Consider the following 17,011-nt stretch of genomic DNA (forward strand, 5'->3'; position numbering starts at 1 on the left):
ACGTTCCACAGGGTTTTGTTCTTATACCATTCTCGTTGAGAACGTTCTCGACAGTTTTGTTCTCACTTCCGTTCTTGTAAAAACGATTCCGAAGGCTTTTTTTCTTATTTCGGTATGGGGTTTTAAGCGATCTTGGGAACGAAACTACGAGAATGGCATTTAGTTTCGAACATATCTTTTGTTCTAACCTAACCTATTTATGTATGCAACTGAATCGCATAATGCTTTGCCAAGCCGTACACAGATGTTTGCGAATCGTCTTTTATACCTTTCATGAACATGAAATGGCATTAAAACTTTGATCCGATGCTTCTAAGTACTAGAAGAATACCCATGAAAACGAATACTTAAAAGACTAGAACGTCGAGCTGAGTCGAGTCATGTCCATCTGTCTGTCTGTTTGAATACAATCGAGTCCCTCAGTTTTCAAGATATCTGACGGAAATTTGGTAAGTGGTTGTAATTTTATAATGTATTAATCATTTGTCGGAACCGGCAAAATCGGACCACTATAACATATAGTGTTCAGATATGCGGGTTTTATATAATTCCCCTTTATAAAAATTGAGGTTTTTCGTTCCAATGTTCTCAGATCTCAGTTCGTATAAACCAAACGCCCCACCCTAATGTCAAAAAATTAAAGCTCGCCAAAAATTATTAAAATTTTGCCTAGGCAAAAACTTCGATTATTCGATTAAAACTATATAACAAAAATTGGATGTCGAAGGCAGCTGCCACCGCTAGGTTCGGCCACTTATACTCAGGGGTGTACGGCGAGCTTTTTTTTTTTTGATTGCGTGTAAGGTGGTACGGTCTAATGTACATACATATGTACATATGCAACTGTGTGCAATAAAGTTTAGTTCCTATTTATTGTTGCCAAAGTTGAACTGTGCTACGCAATGAGACCGCTATACATTATTTCTTTCAATGTGGGATCCATCAGTGACGGACTGCAATTGAAGTGCCAACAACACGGCAAAGGCAACAGAGGGGGAGGGTAGAAAAGTTAAACAAAGTAAAAATGGAACGTCCAAAACCACTGAAGCGTTTTCTCTTAGCATAATAAACCATATATGCCATGCCATGTATGTACATATGTATGTAGATATATTTGCAATTTCATAAGTACTTATGTACATACATATGTATGTATGTTCGCATGTACATAGATATGTATGTATGTATGTATGAGTTTTTTATGTTCATTTTAGCCCAGTTACTTACACAGTACGTGTATCCACTCGCAACGCATTCTGTTCCATTGTCTGCGTATATTTCAATAAGGTTGGGGCATTTGCTGAAATTTACTTTTTATTCGTTAATTAGTCGTGGCATGGCTCAGAAGTCAGCTCCAACGGTGGTTTCCTTACGATTTTTCGTTTGTGTGTTGTTGCACAAGAACTTATCGAAAAAGTATAGAAATCAAAGAAAATTAAATGTAATTAACGGAAGTTTTAAAAAAGCGTACTGTATGGCAAAACAAAACAAAAAACTAAATAAATAAAATAAAATAAAACCACTGTCATAAAGTACGCTTTGGCACAGAAGTGTACTGAGCCGAGCTAATGGCAGGCACACAAAGTACAAACTGTTAAGTTACAAAAAAAAAACCAAGTGTTAAAGCTATGAAGAAAAACAGCATGTAAGCAGCGTATAAAAAGTGTCAATGTCGCTTAGCTTGCGAGCGACTCAACTTTCTTAAGCAGTAAAACAGCAAAAAAAAAAACACTAAACGAGCGCAAAGCGACCGTCGAAGGTTCGATTTCTTTTCCCTAGCTACCGCCGAAAGGTTCTCCGGCTGCAGTTGGTTGTGCTCCGTTGTGCTATGCGCCAGCTGTTGTCGTCGCATTTTGTTATTGTCGCAGTTGCTGGTCATTCGTGGTACGTGTGGCACGTGCCAGCCAAGGTGTTGCAGCTTTAACGCTTATCATTAGATATCGACCAAGTGACCGGTATTCGATAGCTTGCGCGTGCGCACACGCTTTTGTGCTTCAAACACTGACTAACCGATGATTAAACGTGTGTCGTGTTGCTTAAAGCTAAGCATTTGGCTTGCCGGCTTGGTTGACAAGTTATGTTGTGGCGTTGTGTTCAGCTGGCGGAAGTGCATGCAGCTCACAATCGGTTGGGAGTAGTTAATATTAAATCCCATGGTATATTTATCGGTGCTATATAATAATTATAAATTATGAATAATATTTATTATGTTGTTTTACCTACATACGTATGAATCTACTTACATGCTTGCAAGTAGGAAGTGAATTTGCAACTATTGTGCTAGTCGCTGCTGTGAAATTGTTGATTATTTTAGTGGCGGAAAATTTGAAATGTGCAAAAAGTGTACCTAAGTGTGCTTTTAATAAATAACTAATAAAGAGGTGCTCAAAAAAAAACATTAAGACAAATACATATATTGAACTAATTTAAAATATTAAACTTTTTATTTGTAAATTCTTTGTGTTGTATTGACGAGGTGCATTAATTGGTTGTGAATATTAGCGCAAATTTTTGGTACTAAAATTATTGCTGAATTTTTGTTTCATTTATCTTTGTAAATTCACTATGTCAAGTTAAACCGAAAACAATGCTGCTCTTCAAAAAATTATGCCGCATTAATGCTACAAATAGTAATGGTAAGTCTTTTTTCTTTTAAACTTACTTTGTAGTTGCCTAATTCCTCTAACAGGACAATTCTAGCAACCGTCTTTAAAACCACCACAGTCTTTCGAAAGACAAAACTCTGGCATCGATCGCGAAAGCTCTCTTCTGTATTTCGAAAAACGAATTGTAAGATCTGCCAAGCAGGTCTTGGCGTTATTCTGTTTGTCTTTTAGCAACAAGTTTTATAAAAATTAAACTAAATAAAAAATAAAAATTTTTCGTTTTAAAACAATACAGGGTAGCGACGAATAACTGTTACCCAGTTTTTTTTTTTTTTTTTGAAAAATAAAATATAAAGAATACATAGATTTTGCGGAAGAGGTATTTTATCGTTGATTTTCCATAGATCTTACTTAAATTTTATTAATTAGTTTTTAAATTTTAACCTTTATTTCGGTTTACCAGCGGTAAGCACTTTTAGAGAAAAGCGCAAGCGGCACGCGAGTCTTCGTCGGTTAATTTATTCCATATCTTCTGTAACCATAGGCGAATTTTCTCCACTTTGAGTCCTCTATAGTCACCCTTTTGTCCAAAATAAGGTCTCATACTCAGAAATGGTATAGACTCGGAACTCGTGACTAGGACGGCCATTCATTTGACCAACCCTATACGGCGTTTCGTTTTTTTTTGCATTTTTCTATGCAAAGTCTAAGAAAAAATACACCTGAAAAAGACTTGCGTGCATGTACTCATCTCCCAAAGCTTACACTGCTGGCAAATGCAAATAAGGATTAAAATTTTAAAACTAATTAATAAAATTTAAGTAAAATATGTAGAAAAATAAAAAACTTTACTCGCAAAATTTGCTTAAGGACCCTTCTATTAAAAAAAAACTGTGTAACACTTATTCATCGTCAAGCTTTAGAAACTAAAAATTAAAGGAAATGAAATGTAAATAAGAAAAATTAGTAAAAGATAAAAAAAAATCTTTTTTAAGCAATAAAAACCAAACATTTTAAGAAAATTTAATCAAAAATATAAACAAAATAAGTTTATAAAAATATTCTTTCAAAAAGAATCTGAAAATATAAAGAAAATTTAATTAAAAACGGAAACAAATTAATAATTGAAAAATAAATAAAAAAATTTTAGTTCCTAAATTAAAAAGATTAAAAGAAAATTAAATAAAAAAGAAGTAATTAAAAATAATAATAAAAGCATAATATAGGGTTATAAAAATTAAATAAAATTAAAAATATATATGTAAATACATACATATCGATGGCTGAGTGGTAGATCGACCTAACTCGGCAGCCAGTTCGAAAACGCCCTATCTCAGAAAAATTTTCAACATTGTTCTATCTCAGAAAGCTTTTCAAGAACGCCACACTTCAGAATTTGATTCAAAAACGCCCTATCTCAGCTTATTTTCAATGAATTTTTATTCGAGATAGGGTGTTTTTGAACTCAATTCTAAGATGGGGCGTTATTCAACAAAATTCTGAGATAGGGTGTTTTTCAATGAAATTCTGAAGTACGACGTTCTTGAAAAGTTTTCTGAGATAGGACGTCACATCAGGCCTTTTAAATATCCTAACCTGAAAAGGCAAAAAATTCGAGTTGTTCCTATTTTCGAGGTTATGTAGAAAAACAGCCCCGAATTTTCTTGCCTGAGAAATACCACGCTTTGCGAATAATGTCTTATGGCTACTTTAAGAGCGATGCTTGGCATTCGGTTCGTTACAACTAATTTGCAGTCTACTCAAGAGAATGCCAGCACTTAGTTGGTGGTTTTGCTTTGTAAGGTTGAAGCATTTCTTAGCCCTGCAGGTGCACCCCACATGGAATTTTCAGTCGGAAAAATTCGACGATCTGCTAGACTTCTGGACTTCCATTGATGCTATAGTAGGAGTGTAGGCAATTACGACTTCTTGCAGACCGCCCACCGTGTCGAAACTTCGGCGACAGTTGCTGCGAGATCTCTGAAAATAAAAGGAGCAATAGGTTTTTGATTAGTATTCTCTACGGCTGTCTACGGCTCAAGGCGGACACAGCACCCGGTCACACATTAACTACCCTAACTGACTCAGCTCTCTTACATGACCAACATTGTAGTATTGTTCCAGGAGTATGCAGACGACTCTTTGGCATGCTGCAGATTAGACAGTAGAGTCCTTATGGTGCTTATTGCTTCCCTTGAAGCGATCGTTGGACGAGATCCCTCCCATATTACTTGAAATATTTGCGATTTCCAAGCCTAATTATTCGAAAATTCAAAAGGGGAGCAAGAAAACGAAATTCGGCAATTCACATTTCTATTAAACTTATTTAACGAATTGTTGTGTTTAAATTATGATTGGCATGGGCAGAGAGAAGCGACTTTGTTTTTCTATTTATGTATGCACATAGTTTCAAGCATTCCAATGTACGAGTATGTTTAACAAGCCGTTTAAAATATTATCACAAGTCCCATTTTACCCTAAATGACAAATGCTATGCTCTAAATAAATACATACATACTACTTATTATACACTTTCCATTTGTAGAGTATTACTTTTCCAGTTGTTTCTTAAGTCAAATAGTATTTAGTGTTTTTTATCTAGTACATACCCTGTGAGGAAAATCTAGGAACATAGTATTGGCATTTCTTCTTATTAATGCAGAACATATTCGGGTACTTTCTGTGGAATCATGAAACCATGTTTTTTGCACTAAATCGCACCGTCTCGAGTTCGTTTTTGGTAAAAATAAGTTCCGAATTCATATGCCTCGTATACGAAAACACCCTGAAAGATATTTTGATGGAAAAAATATTTGCGGCAAAGCTAGATCCGCGCCCTACATGAGGTTGTTGTGAGTATAGAGCAAGTGTTATAGCACGAAGGATAAACGCTGGTAGCCTTTTTGGATTGCCGTTGGACTGGATTTACTGATCACTCTCTCGATCGACAATATGATGAGTACCGGAACTATAAATGTTTCTTTGGCAATCGCAGAAATATAGAGAACAGTCACTTGTGGTTACCCACAAGAGGGGGTGGGTGTTATATATTATATATATATAACCTTGTGCTAAACGAACTTTTGCTTCGTAGATCGAAAGCCACTAAGGTCGTTGCATTTGCAGATGACTTAGTCTTTCTGGTCTTAGGGAAGTTCATCTCGATAGTCAGTGAGATTCTACAATCCGCTATTAATGACCTGGCAGGGCGGGCGGAAAGGAACGGTCTAGCCGTTAACCAAAACCCGAACCTTTTCTGTGCCCCACTATATAATGACATCAGCTAGACAAATTTCGAACTCCGTCACTCAGTGACGCAAATTTTAAATTTTGAAAAGAGGAAACATTTTTGGGGATTATTATCAGCTCTAAACACTCCATGAAAAGGGAAACAACACAGCGGAAAAGAAAGGCGCTACTGCTGAACAACTACGTTTGGGAAGGACTGGCGGCTACAGCCGAAGATAATACACTGTATTTGTAGGACGGTAGTTTGACTTATTCTGACCTATGAGGCGCTGGTATGGTAGAAGTTTGCATCGTCAAGGCATGAAATACATAACGGGAGCAATCAACTCACCACCCCAGGCGACGTTAGAAAGTATAATTGGATATTCCACTTATAAATAATAAAAGTGCCGCTGTTAAAAGCACTCTACGTCTCAGCGCGTCGAACTGGCTGTGAACAATTTGCAAGGATCACGACACCATCCTTACTCTGTCTGTTACCGAAATTTCGAAATCCATTTTCCCGACAGAAGTGACTGGGGGTTAATAAACGATGACGATATCCCCATTTTTACGGATGGCCCCAAAATGGACATTGGATCTGGGGTCTTCTCTCAGAAATTATCTTTGAGAGAGCCCCCTGGACTCACATATCACTTCAGCGTTTTCTAGACTGAGATATATGCAATTGACATGACGGCAAAGCTGGTAAGCATTGACCTAGCTACATCTAAACTTGCCTACGTTGTTGACAGTCAAGCTGCCATCAAAGTCTTAGGCCCGACTACGACTAGTTTTATATGCGTTAAGGGCTTCCGAAAACCCCCACAAACTCTTCAGCAACACATAATCAATATTTACTTTACTAGGTACCAGGACACAATGGTATTCCGGGAAATGAGTGCGCTAGACAGGCATCTGATCGTAAAACTTTCCCTGCGATTCCTATCTTCGCAAGTTAAGAAAGTGACCAGGGCAGGTAGACTAATCTGCAGATCTGCGCTGTATCGCGCTCACTCTGCCTACGACTCGACGAACGAAGATCGCGGAGTTTTTAAGGCTATCAAAGCCAAGGTTAGGGGCTTCTCACAGTAACAATGACGGTTTGCTAGGTTCGGAGCCCCATATAACGATTTATGCAGAAGCTGTAGAGACGAAGAAGAGATAGAATCCGGCTATCACTTCCTTTGCGAGTGCCCTGCACTCCGGAGAAAAGGCTTCAAATTTCTGTGGGTGATCGAGAGCCTCCATTTAAGGATCTGCAAGGATTCGCTAGAGAATCAGGATCGTTAAAAGATATGTAGGGGTAGGTATGGCATCAATTAATTTCAATTGACTAATCGACAACACTCTGCCTATATACCTATTCGATTTTCTTACAGGGAACATACGTGTGAATCATTAAATGTACAACACTAAATGCCGCTGACATTATTTAACTGAGTCAATGCACTACCACGTGCTGCCTTAATTTGTTTCGATTGCAGCCTCGATGGTGTTACATTTGCCTGCCTAATTTATTGTTTGCTTTCTTTGGTCAGGTGGCTGGCGCATTGATGCTGATTTTGCCTGTTGTCGTTGAGAATTACATATACATACATACATACTCACTAACTGATTATAAAGTGACTTTAATGTTATTGCAAGGCAAAGTGCGTTGCTAGTAGGTATGTATGTATGTATGCATGCGTGTATTGTTGTTGATTGGATGATTTTCTCATTTGTTTTCACGTTTGTTTGCGTCTACTTATTTCGATATTTTATGGTTATTAATCGGCTTAAATTTTTGTCTTTACGTTTTGTTGCTTTGTTGTTTTTTTTTCTTTGTATTACTCTTCGTTAATGTTTTGGTTTGTGTTATTGAGCTTGTTTTGTTTCTTTATTGGACAGGCAGTGCTTGGACAAAATTTTTTATGTTTTCTTTGAAATATGTTTTACGTACTCTTCGACTTTGTTGAGAGTTTATGATTAGATGCTTTATCAATAACACTTAAGACTGAAGATGCTACCTTTTTGTTTGAAAATGAGTATAAAATTTAGAGTTCTAGGCCAGTTCTCGGGCCAGCTTTGTCGCTGTTTGAGCGGATACCTTTTGCTGCAATCTTCTGGCGAGGTGAAAAAAATTTGTATTTTTTATTGATGGTAAGGAAATTTTAAATAGTACTCCTCACACAAATTTATTTTTACGCTAGTTATTCGAATAAAATATATAAGTATTAGGATGGTCTTTAAAATATCAACATATAAATTTTGGACATCCGCGAAAATTAAAAAAAGTATTAAAAATTGGTAGGGTTTAAAATTTTTAGTTTCTTTGAAATCGCAAAAATTCTATGAAATTTGACTACAAATCTTATAAAGGTGATGTATAATTGAAATACACACCATGTTCTGACCGAATTTATTTCTATTTTTATCGCACAGCGGAGACGGCACAATGTTGATTGAGTACTGCTTGTTGTAATTTTTATTATTTTCACAAGTTTTCCAATATTTTCATCCATTTTTATTTCCAGAAAAACTACGCACGTACTGAAAAAATATTTAATTTTAATAATAATTTTCAAATCAAAATAACAATTGACGGAAGCCGTCGTGCGCTGCAATTGTGTCTACTCTGACGAATTTCACTGTGGCAACTGTACAGCTGTTCACTTACCGCCGACCGCTTTACCGTCGTCCGCTGTAACTCTGGGTAGAGCTTTAAGGTTATGCATAAGGTAAGCTGGGGTGTTTCTGGGGTATTAATCCGAAGCTCTTGAAGCCGCTTGCTTTAAGACAGACAGGTTAAAAGACGCTGCTGACTTCAGTTAGCCTTTGAACCACCGAAGATTTCTGCCATGACCCAAGGCTCCACATGGGTTGCTCACATTACCCAGAGTGCGTGAACGTGGACTCGGGTTTGAGTATGGTCGTACAGCTGTAACTGAATGATCATATCTCCATTGGACTCCGTGGAAGGTGATGAACAAAGCTGAGAAAGCTTCGAGGGCTCAGCAAAGAATTGGCTGCCAGAAACTGTAGTTATTTATGTACTTAAATACACACAATTTTATACGAAACTTACCGCTTGCTCTTCTTCTCTGCTATAATAAAATGACGATACATTTGTATTAAAAAATATTTATTTTATTTTACTTGTATTTTCTTATTATTTTTTATTGTAATTGCTTATTATTTAAAAGTAGCACTTTCAAAATTAATTGATCATCGCCTCCCAACCTATTAAATTGCCTTCATTTATTCGACCTCCCAAGTCACCCACTGTGCGCTTAACCAATTTAATAGCTTCTACGCTTGCCATTTTGCATAAACATAAAAAACAGTATACTTATACATTCATATTCATACACACATTCTTCCTAACAAATAGCATTACTTGAATATTTTTTGTTATTGTTGCCGCTTCACATCTTCTTCGCGGCTTATTATCGCTGGCGCATATTAATCGTAAAACATGGAACATAGGTTCCTCTGTCACATTTTTACGGCATATTTATGAGCTTTTAAAAATTGATTTCGATTTTCATTGAATATTATGGTCACCCATAAGAGAGAGCATTGATACAAAAAACAGGTAGGTCTTGGTCATCAGGTGAACACAATAGTGTGTAAGGAACACTTACCATATATGTATTGTACATATCAGGGGCGCTACTAGAACATAGTCAAAGGGGAAGGCGGTTAATACAAAATTAAAATGCTGAAATTACGGTGTGCAACAGTTTCTGGCGCGGAATGTTTCCAACTCAAGATTGAAGACCTAAACCCGTGGTTCGTTTCTTGGGTCATTAGTATAGCAATTATCGCTATCATTCGAATCTGAGTCACACATGATGTCTATAAATCCATTGCTGGCCCTACTGCAACTTCTTCAAATTCTTCATGATCAAGATCTTCGAACACATGTTTACACCACCAAAAGAAAGAAATATGTCTTATATTTTAATGATCTTTAGATGTAATTTGTCTCTCGTGACGTATGTATGTATTATGGGTTCATAAATGCGCAGCCGTTCTTTTCATTGCCGCAAGACAGAGTAGCCGAGTATTTAGATTAACTCTTACTTTTTACTGACTCTGCTTGAAAAGAACACTTTAAATTGTGATAAGATCCGATTGTGTTTGTGGCCCGAAAACCCCTCTTGGTAAGCACATATGTATGTATGTACATTGGTCCACGTGCGCAAGTAGGTATTCTTGTAATACAGTTGATGACATTGAATTGTAGCTGTCTACAGATAATTTATCTTTGTTTAAGTAGTTGGCTGCTAATAGCATTCGGGATTTCGGGATCAGTTGCCCAGAGTATTGTCACTTCAGAAACCAAATTAGTGGTATTTTATTCATAAAAAGTGTGGTAGATGTTATGTTAGAGACATAGTGTGGTCGATTATTTGGGACCATTAAACATATTTTTAAACAGGGGTATATTTTTTCGGTATTGAATGGTCCTAGGGGTGAGATCATTAAAATACCGAATTTACTTTTTGGACCACCTTAATGTAAATATAAGAAGATTCAATGAACTTATTAATTAAACCGATTTCAACTTTTAGATCAGTTGGCAACACTTCTTTTTAAACCCGTCTAGTTTGACAACCAAATTGAGATACTTTATTTGACTTGTAATTTGAACTCTACAAAAATATTTTCCAAATAAGGCTTTCTAAACCGCTCTCGATACACACCTACATATATTAAAGTATTTGATTTAACTTGTTAATTGTTTTGAGTTTGAATTTCTAAACAACTGGCAACCCTCGTCAAAAATATTTTCGAATAAAAAGATTTCTCTCGTTTGATGCTGCATAATTGAATTTAACTTTTTGAACAGCTGGCAATCCTCTTTAAAAATATTCTCGATATTTGAAATATTAACTTTAACTTGTTAATTGTATTAATTTTGAATTTCTGTACGGGCAGCAACCCTCTTCGAAAATATTTTCGAGGAAAAGCTTTCTTAGACACCTCTAGTTTGACATTCATATTAAAATATTTGATTTAACTTGTTAATAAAATTGACTACCTTTTTGAACAAGTGGCAACCCTTGTCCAAAGTATTTTTGAAATAAATCGTTTTGAAATGCATTTCGTTGTTGTAATACTTATTTTATTTAACTTATTAATTCGCTAATTTTAACTTTTGGAAAAGGTGGTAACTCTTCTCAAAAGGTATCCTATATATCAAACCAGGTTATAACCTATTCGCGTGCCAAATTTCATTGAAATATGTCCAGCCATTTTAGCGTAAAAGAGCAACAAATATACTCACACACTCACTTTCAAACTTTCACATTTATAATATTAGTGGGAAGTAGAATATACTACCTATAGTTAAAATTGTAAAAAGTAATTTTTTTAAACGAACTGCAAAATCATGCCTATCGGTATTACCATCACTAGCATCCTTATTTGTTTACCCATTGGTCGTCAATTTGGTGCAAGCGAGTTGTCACATTAAATTATCACTTTAGTAGACATCCGATATTAATGTGCTGAATTTATATACACTTACATATGTCACAACATTACATTAAGGAGGAAATCAACTTAAGCAGAAGGGTTTTATTGTAAATTTTGTAGATGTACATACATATGTCACTTACTCATGCACACGTATAGAAATAAAACCACTTGGCTGAGGGGACAAATGTACATACATACATGCATACTCGTATGTGTGTTAAAAGTATATAATTCACTTTTCAAAAGTAGCCACGTTTAGTAGCTTTTGCTTTCAATTCATTCGCTCGAGTGCTGGAAGAATGTCATAAATACGGAAGACAGAAATATGCATATGCATAATGACACAAAATACATATTTTGCCGAAAAAGCATAAAAATGCATAAAAAAGATTAATTTGGTAATAAGTTTTCGCATAATTTCATCTGGCAATACCTTCACGCAGATAGCCAGGGATGCTGGTGAGGTTTGTTTAATTGACAAAATGAGGAAGCTGACAAACTACGAAAAGTTCCGTTATTTTCTAGCAGAAAATTTTAATATAATCGTAAAAATATTTTAATGAAAATTTACCGAAAAAGAAAGAATTTTTGCGTTCATTTTTAGCGAAAGCTGTTTATTCTGCATCTATTGTAACTCCTCAACAGCAACAAAAATATTTTGCGTGAAGCAATTTTTTCACCTGGAGAATTGTCATCTTTTAAGTATTGTCCAACAACGTCTTGTCACGTAGAGCCTTCATTTTCAATAAATATATATACAACAACTTTTTATGCGATAATCGAACAAATTTTCGTTGGAAAATATACATTTTATAGGTTTTTTGTGCATAGTTTTGTCTTCCCTAGTCATAAATTAAAAAAAAAGTAACCAAAAAATGCGAGAAAACCTCTTTAAAGTTTTTTAGCAAGGTTTTCTTTTTTTACCTTGAAAAAGATAAATACATAATAAATAAAATACATACAAAACTATATTCTTCATTAAAATGCATGAAACGAGCTATACGGAAGACTGGCAAGCCACTTTTATCGCAGCGAGAAAACAATGCCGACCGTTCATTTGGCCATGAATACGAATCATACTTCCTTGCCAGAATTTTCCGTATTTCCCTATACTTGAAATTCGAAATCAATTGTTCCCAGAAAATTCCGGCAGACGGTGAAGCTCTTCTCCAAGCTCCAAAAAGAAACGGAAAAAATCACAAAATCAAAGCACAGGCTACATGTTAGATAAACAAAAATCCAACAATCACACTCCTAGCGTTTCCTTTGAGCTGAAAAGTGCAGAGTTCTGCAGGCTGGTAGAGAGGTATGAAAGCTCCTTCAAAGAGAAGCACGATGCGCGAATTCCTCAGATTTTTCCCAGTCAATCCAGTAGAGAGGAAAATCTCATAAAAGTAATCGTCCCGCTAACGACATTGGCGGCGTCACTGAAAGCAAGGAGCATGAAAAACTACTTCGGCGGAATTTTAATACTCTTCGAGAAAACTGAGTGAAAAGCTGCTACGATGTTTGAGGTTCCGAAAGAAATGCATATTGTGTATTATAGTAGACTGCCAGCTCGCTAAGTCGAGGAGCCAAACAAAACAAGAAGACCTCATATGTGTCAAAAACGGAAAACGAAATCCTTTGTGGCATTTGCATCGCTAATATTGCAATCTTCCATGGCCACAAGGTATGGAAATGGATAGGGTGTCCAGTTATCAGTACTATTTTGAACTTAATCTTCGAAGCCAAGAAAAATTTTATATTGAGTCTTGCAGGTTGGTGCCCTGTTCCCACTACTGCTTATCTTTTTCATCTCGAAAACTTTCTCAACAGCAATAGCAAGTTTCATTGAACGAATATGCTCGATTAAGCTGTCTCTCCGATCTTTCCCGAGTCTTCACTCTACGAAGCCTTACTCTCACTTCTACAAAATCAACGGTGACCGCTATCACCACGTACCATAGTGGTCAATTCAAGTTTGTGACAACATAAGTACATAGAGGCAAGGCAATTGGCCGACTGGCTCTAAATTACGCTGCATCAGTTTGTTCAACGGGGCTAGTAGGACGAAGTAGTGAACGAAGTGGCAGGCTTGTCAAAAGACCGCACTCAGAACATCCTCGGGATACCTTTTGAATACATTTGAAAACCAGTTTGCCCAGTTTTGCTCACGTTTTACAATAGTTGTGGTCTATTTGGCGAATTTGCGGAGCCTAAGAATCTCACTTGACCGTATTGAACCAAACTGGGTCAGAAAATACATCCAACGGCCTTAGCCCATCAGGACCATCTGTTCTAGAGCAGTTCACCGAGATCCAATCCAAGATATTTCCACCCTTGCCCTGTGCTTTCGGGGATACCACTTTTTTAGCACCGCTCTTTCTTAGAGTTTGATGACGAGTCCGCGCCAAAAGACACATCCACCTATCCGATTCCATCAAGTTTCGGCCTGTCCATGAAGAGCACCATTAGGCTTGCTTTTAAAATGCTACAAATTTTTCTGTTTGTAACAAATTCCTGCCATAACTTTCGAGTGTAATAATCTCACCTAATAACAACAAACACCAATATCAGCGACTGCGGCAACAATAACAACCACAATAATAATAATAATAATTTCGTTTATTTATGAGCTAACAGATCAACAAATTGTTCAATAATCCGACAAAGTCCTACACAAAAATTTATGGTATGCACACGCGGCAGACTGTATACATAGTCAAAGTAACCACAGTGAATCTTATATATTTACATCCACTTAAATATGTAGATATGTATATGCGGCTTAGCAACATCTTCAACACTACTTGCAATAATATTTATTTACTCCTTCGCCGAACTCGTAGTTTGTTTGCAATGTTTTTCCCTTCAACCAAATAGGCGGGAGGCAATCGAACTCGTTCGGCCCGTCAATCGATGATAAAAATTGGTTTATTATATAAATGCGGCGAGTTAAAAATTGTTGGCGGGCAATTGTTGTGCCGTGAAAATACGAGTATGTTGATGCTGACGCTGTTACTGTTGACGATGTCCATGGTGATGGCGATGCTGATGGTGATGTTGATGGTCAAGGATGGTTTATTTAACATGGAGATAAACGTGACCCACACGGCAGTTATCCAGATAATAATTCAACTTTCTGATGTTGAAGACAAGGCAAGACAAGTGAAGAGAGAGAGAGAGAGGACAGTGCAGACAAAGCGGTTCGCAGTTGTGCGTAAAATGCATTATGTATATTCGTAAGTATACCAACAACTACATAAGAGTATACCACAGAAGTACCGAATGGAGGTGGCGGAGGCATATGAGGAAAAATACTTTACATTCCAAAGCAGCGATTGCAAGCTGTTTAGGTAAACCATATTACAAGTAAATAACTGTGTAGACTGTGAGAAATTGTTTAGTGTTAAGGAAAATAGTTTTTTAAGCGGCTAAACAGTACTGTGCTTCGTTGAGTGATTCAAAACTCTGCTCTTTGGTTTGGAGGGTGCGAAATGGATGCAGTTTAAAGTCGATAGGTATTCAAGAAGTGAAGGAGAGACGTCTTACAGAAGTAGTAGAATAAATTTCAACTCCAAATTCAAACTTCCTTTGACCCTCAAAAATAAAGACGTTTGAGATATTCTACCTACGTATAGGGTGATTCAAGGATGATTCTGATCTCTGACAGCAATTATTTGTGATATGTTTATGTTTTTTTTTTTAATTTCTGTTACAATTGGTACTAAAGGCCATAACAAACTTAGCCATGCAGCTATACTCAGTTCAACAACGCGTAAAAATGATCCAAAAGTTGTATGAAAATGGTCATTTTGCAAAAAGTGCAGCGCATTGCGTGATTTTTTTTCGGTGTACATAACCGACCATCTGAGTCCATAATCATTATTCCACAAGCATTTGGGGTACTGACAGTTCTTTACTTCAATTCGGAGATATACATAAATAATTGTCTATTGTCGAAGATAGATTTAGCTATAGTATAACTATAGCTTAGCTTGGAAGACACTCCAGTCATGTGGAAGACGAAAAGCCTGGCTGATCGGATGGCCTTCGGAGCAGGAACTGGTAGATCTATGTACCTATGTAGGTCCTAGGAGAGTTTTTAGATAAACCGTTCCGAAATTGTGAAATAAAGGTTGCAAACAATGGAACTTTTTGGGTATTGCAGGGATTGCACTCGTTCAGCGGTAGACTAAATCCTTTTGTCCTTTCCCCTAACACTGTGGGACAGCCATTTTAGAACCTCAACCGAATAATGGGCATATCGATGGCTGAGTGGAAGATCTACCTATCTCGGCAGCCAGTTCGAAAACGCTCTATCTCAAAAAACTTTTCAAGAATGCCCTATTTCAGAATTTAATTGAAAAACACCCTATCTCAAAATTCGGGTCAAAAACGCCCTATCTCACTTCAAAATGTATTGAAAATATGCTGATATAGGGCGTTTTTGAATTGGCAGCTGAGATAGGGCGTTTTTGAAACGAATTCTGAAATATGGCGTTCTTGAAAAGTTTTTTGAGATAGAGCGTTTTCGAACTGGCTGCCGAGATAGGTCGATCTTCCACTCAGCCATCGATATGGTAGTATGCATATGTTTAACTCCTTAATTTCTACCCATATTGGGTTTTTGATTCACTCAAAACAGTGGCAATACTAAATACATATATGTATGATTTTTATGAAAATTTTTTTTTTTATGAATTACTTAGTTGCCATAAAATCATTTCTGGCGGCCATAGTTACTATCAGCCCCCCCAATAGATGCTAACAATTACCTGGGGAAACTAATTCCTGATACGAAGTAAGTGGTTCGATTATGGAATAATTAAAGTATTTCAGTCTTTGTCAGACCGATGCCGGACACGATAAAGACGGTTGTTGTTGTAGCGGCTACAACAACCCCACCCAGATCGGTTAGTCCCTAAATCGTTGTCGTCAAGCTCTACTAGCGGTAGCTCCAGGAAGCGTGCAGCCTCGATGGGGTCTGTCCACAGGGACAGGGGCGTCAGTAGGGTGGGGTTCAGTGTCTCCGTATGCCGTGCATTCGTTTAGCACATCTTCGTTTAATCTGCTCAGGTATGAGTTCAACCTGCTGCAGTAACCAGACCGCAGTCGGGCTATTGTGGTCCGAGTCTACCGAGGCAGACGAAGCTCTGTTTCGCCCACGTCTGGTGGTTGTATGCCCAGAACGGCATTCACAGGTCGAGAGTCTACATAACTCGAGAGTGCCTCTCTGTGAATGCCGTTCAAGGCGTGTCCACAAGCTGTCGGGTCTAGAGGTCAGTTCATAGAGGTGAGATAAAGACGGTATTCTATTTCGATGGATAGGCCAATATGGAGAATGTGAGATTTCATATATCTACTATATATATATATATGACTGGTTTGGTAAGCAGTAAGCTGCTTGATGCTGTCTTTTTTCAAAAGATGTATGTATGCCTTTCCCAGCGAAAGGATATCCAAAAGGTCTATTCTGTCTCATGCTCTCATTAGTAAATGCGTTTTAAGTTTTATCACGCAGTAACTATTAGTCTCGAAGAAGCTCAACTGAGTTCGCAAAACGGTGCCGGTCCCACAAGGACAGACAATGAGCTTTTCCGAGCCCGTTCGTCGTTACCTTTAATCTCACAGTGTCCTAGTACACACCTTAGTGTCACCGTGTCTCTTGCTCCTATGAGTTGAAGAGTGTCAAAACACTCCTTGACGAGCCAGTATGTGATCAT

At 37.1% G+C, this 17,011-nt stretch overlaps 1 protein-coding gene across 1 annotated transcript in view; it reads left to right on the top strand.

The window, feature by feature from the left end:
• Positions 1-17,011, top strand: part of LOC118747178 (WD repeat-containing protein 78) — a 73,257-nt gene that overhangs the window by 13,350 nt on the left and 42,896 nt on the right. The window contains exon 3 of the mRNA XM_036481168.1: positions 732-744. Coding sequence (XP_036337061.1) covers positions 732-744 — 13 coding nt within the window. The remainder of the gene's footprint in view (positions 1-731; positions 745-17,011) is intronic.

The sequence above is a fragment of the Rhagoletis pomonella genome, unplaced genomic scaffold, assembly GCF_013731165.1.
Source record: "Rhagoletis pomonella isolate Grant_MI unplaced genomic scaffold, Rhpom_1.0 Rhpom_scaffold_00011, whole genome shotgun sequence".
NCBI classification, from domain to species: domain Eukaryota; kingdom Metazoa; phylum Arthropoda; class Insecta; order Diptera; family Tephritidae; genus Rhagoletis; species Rhagoletis pomonella.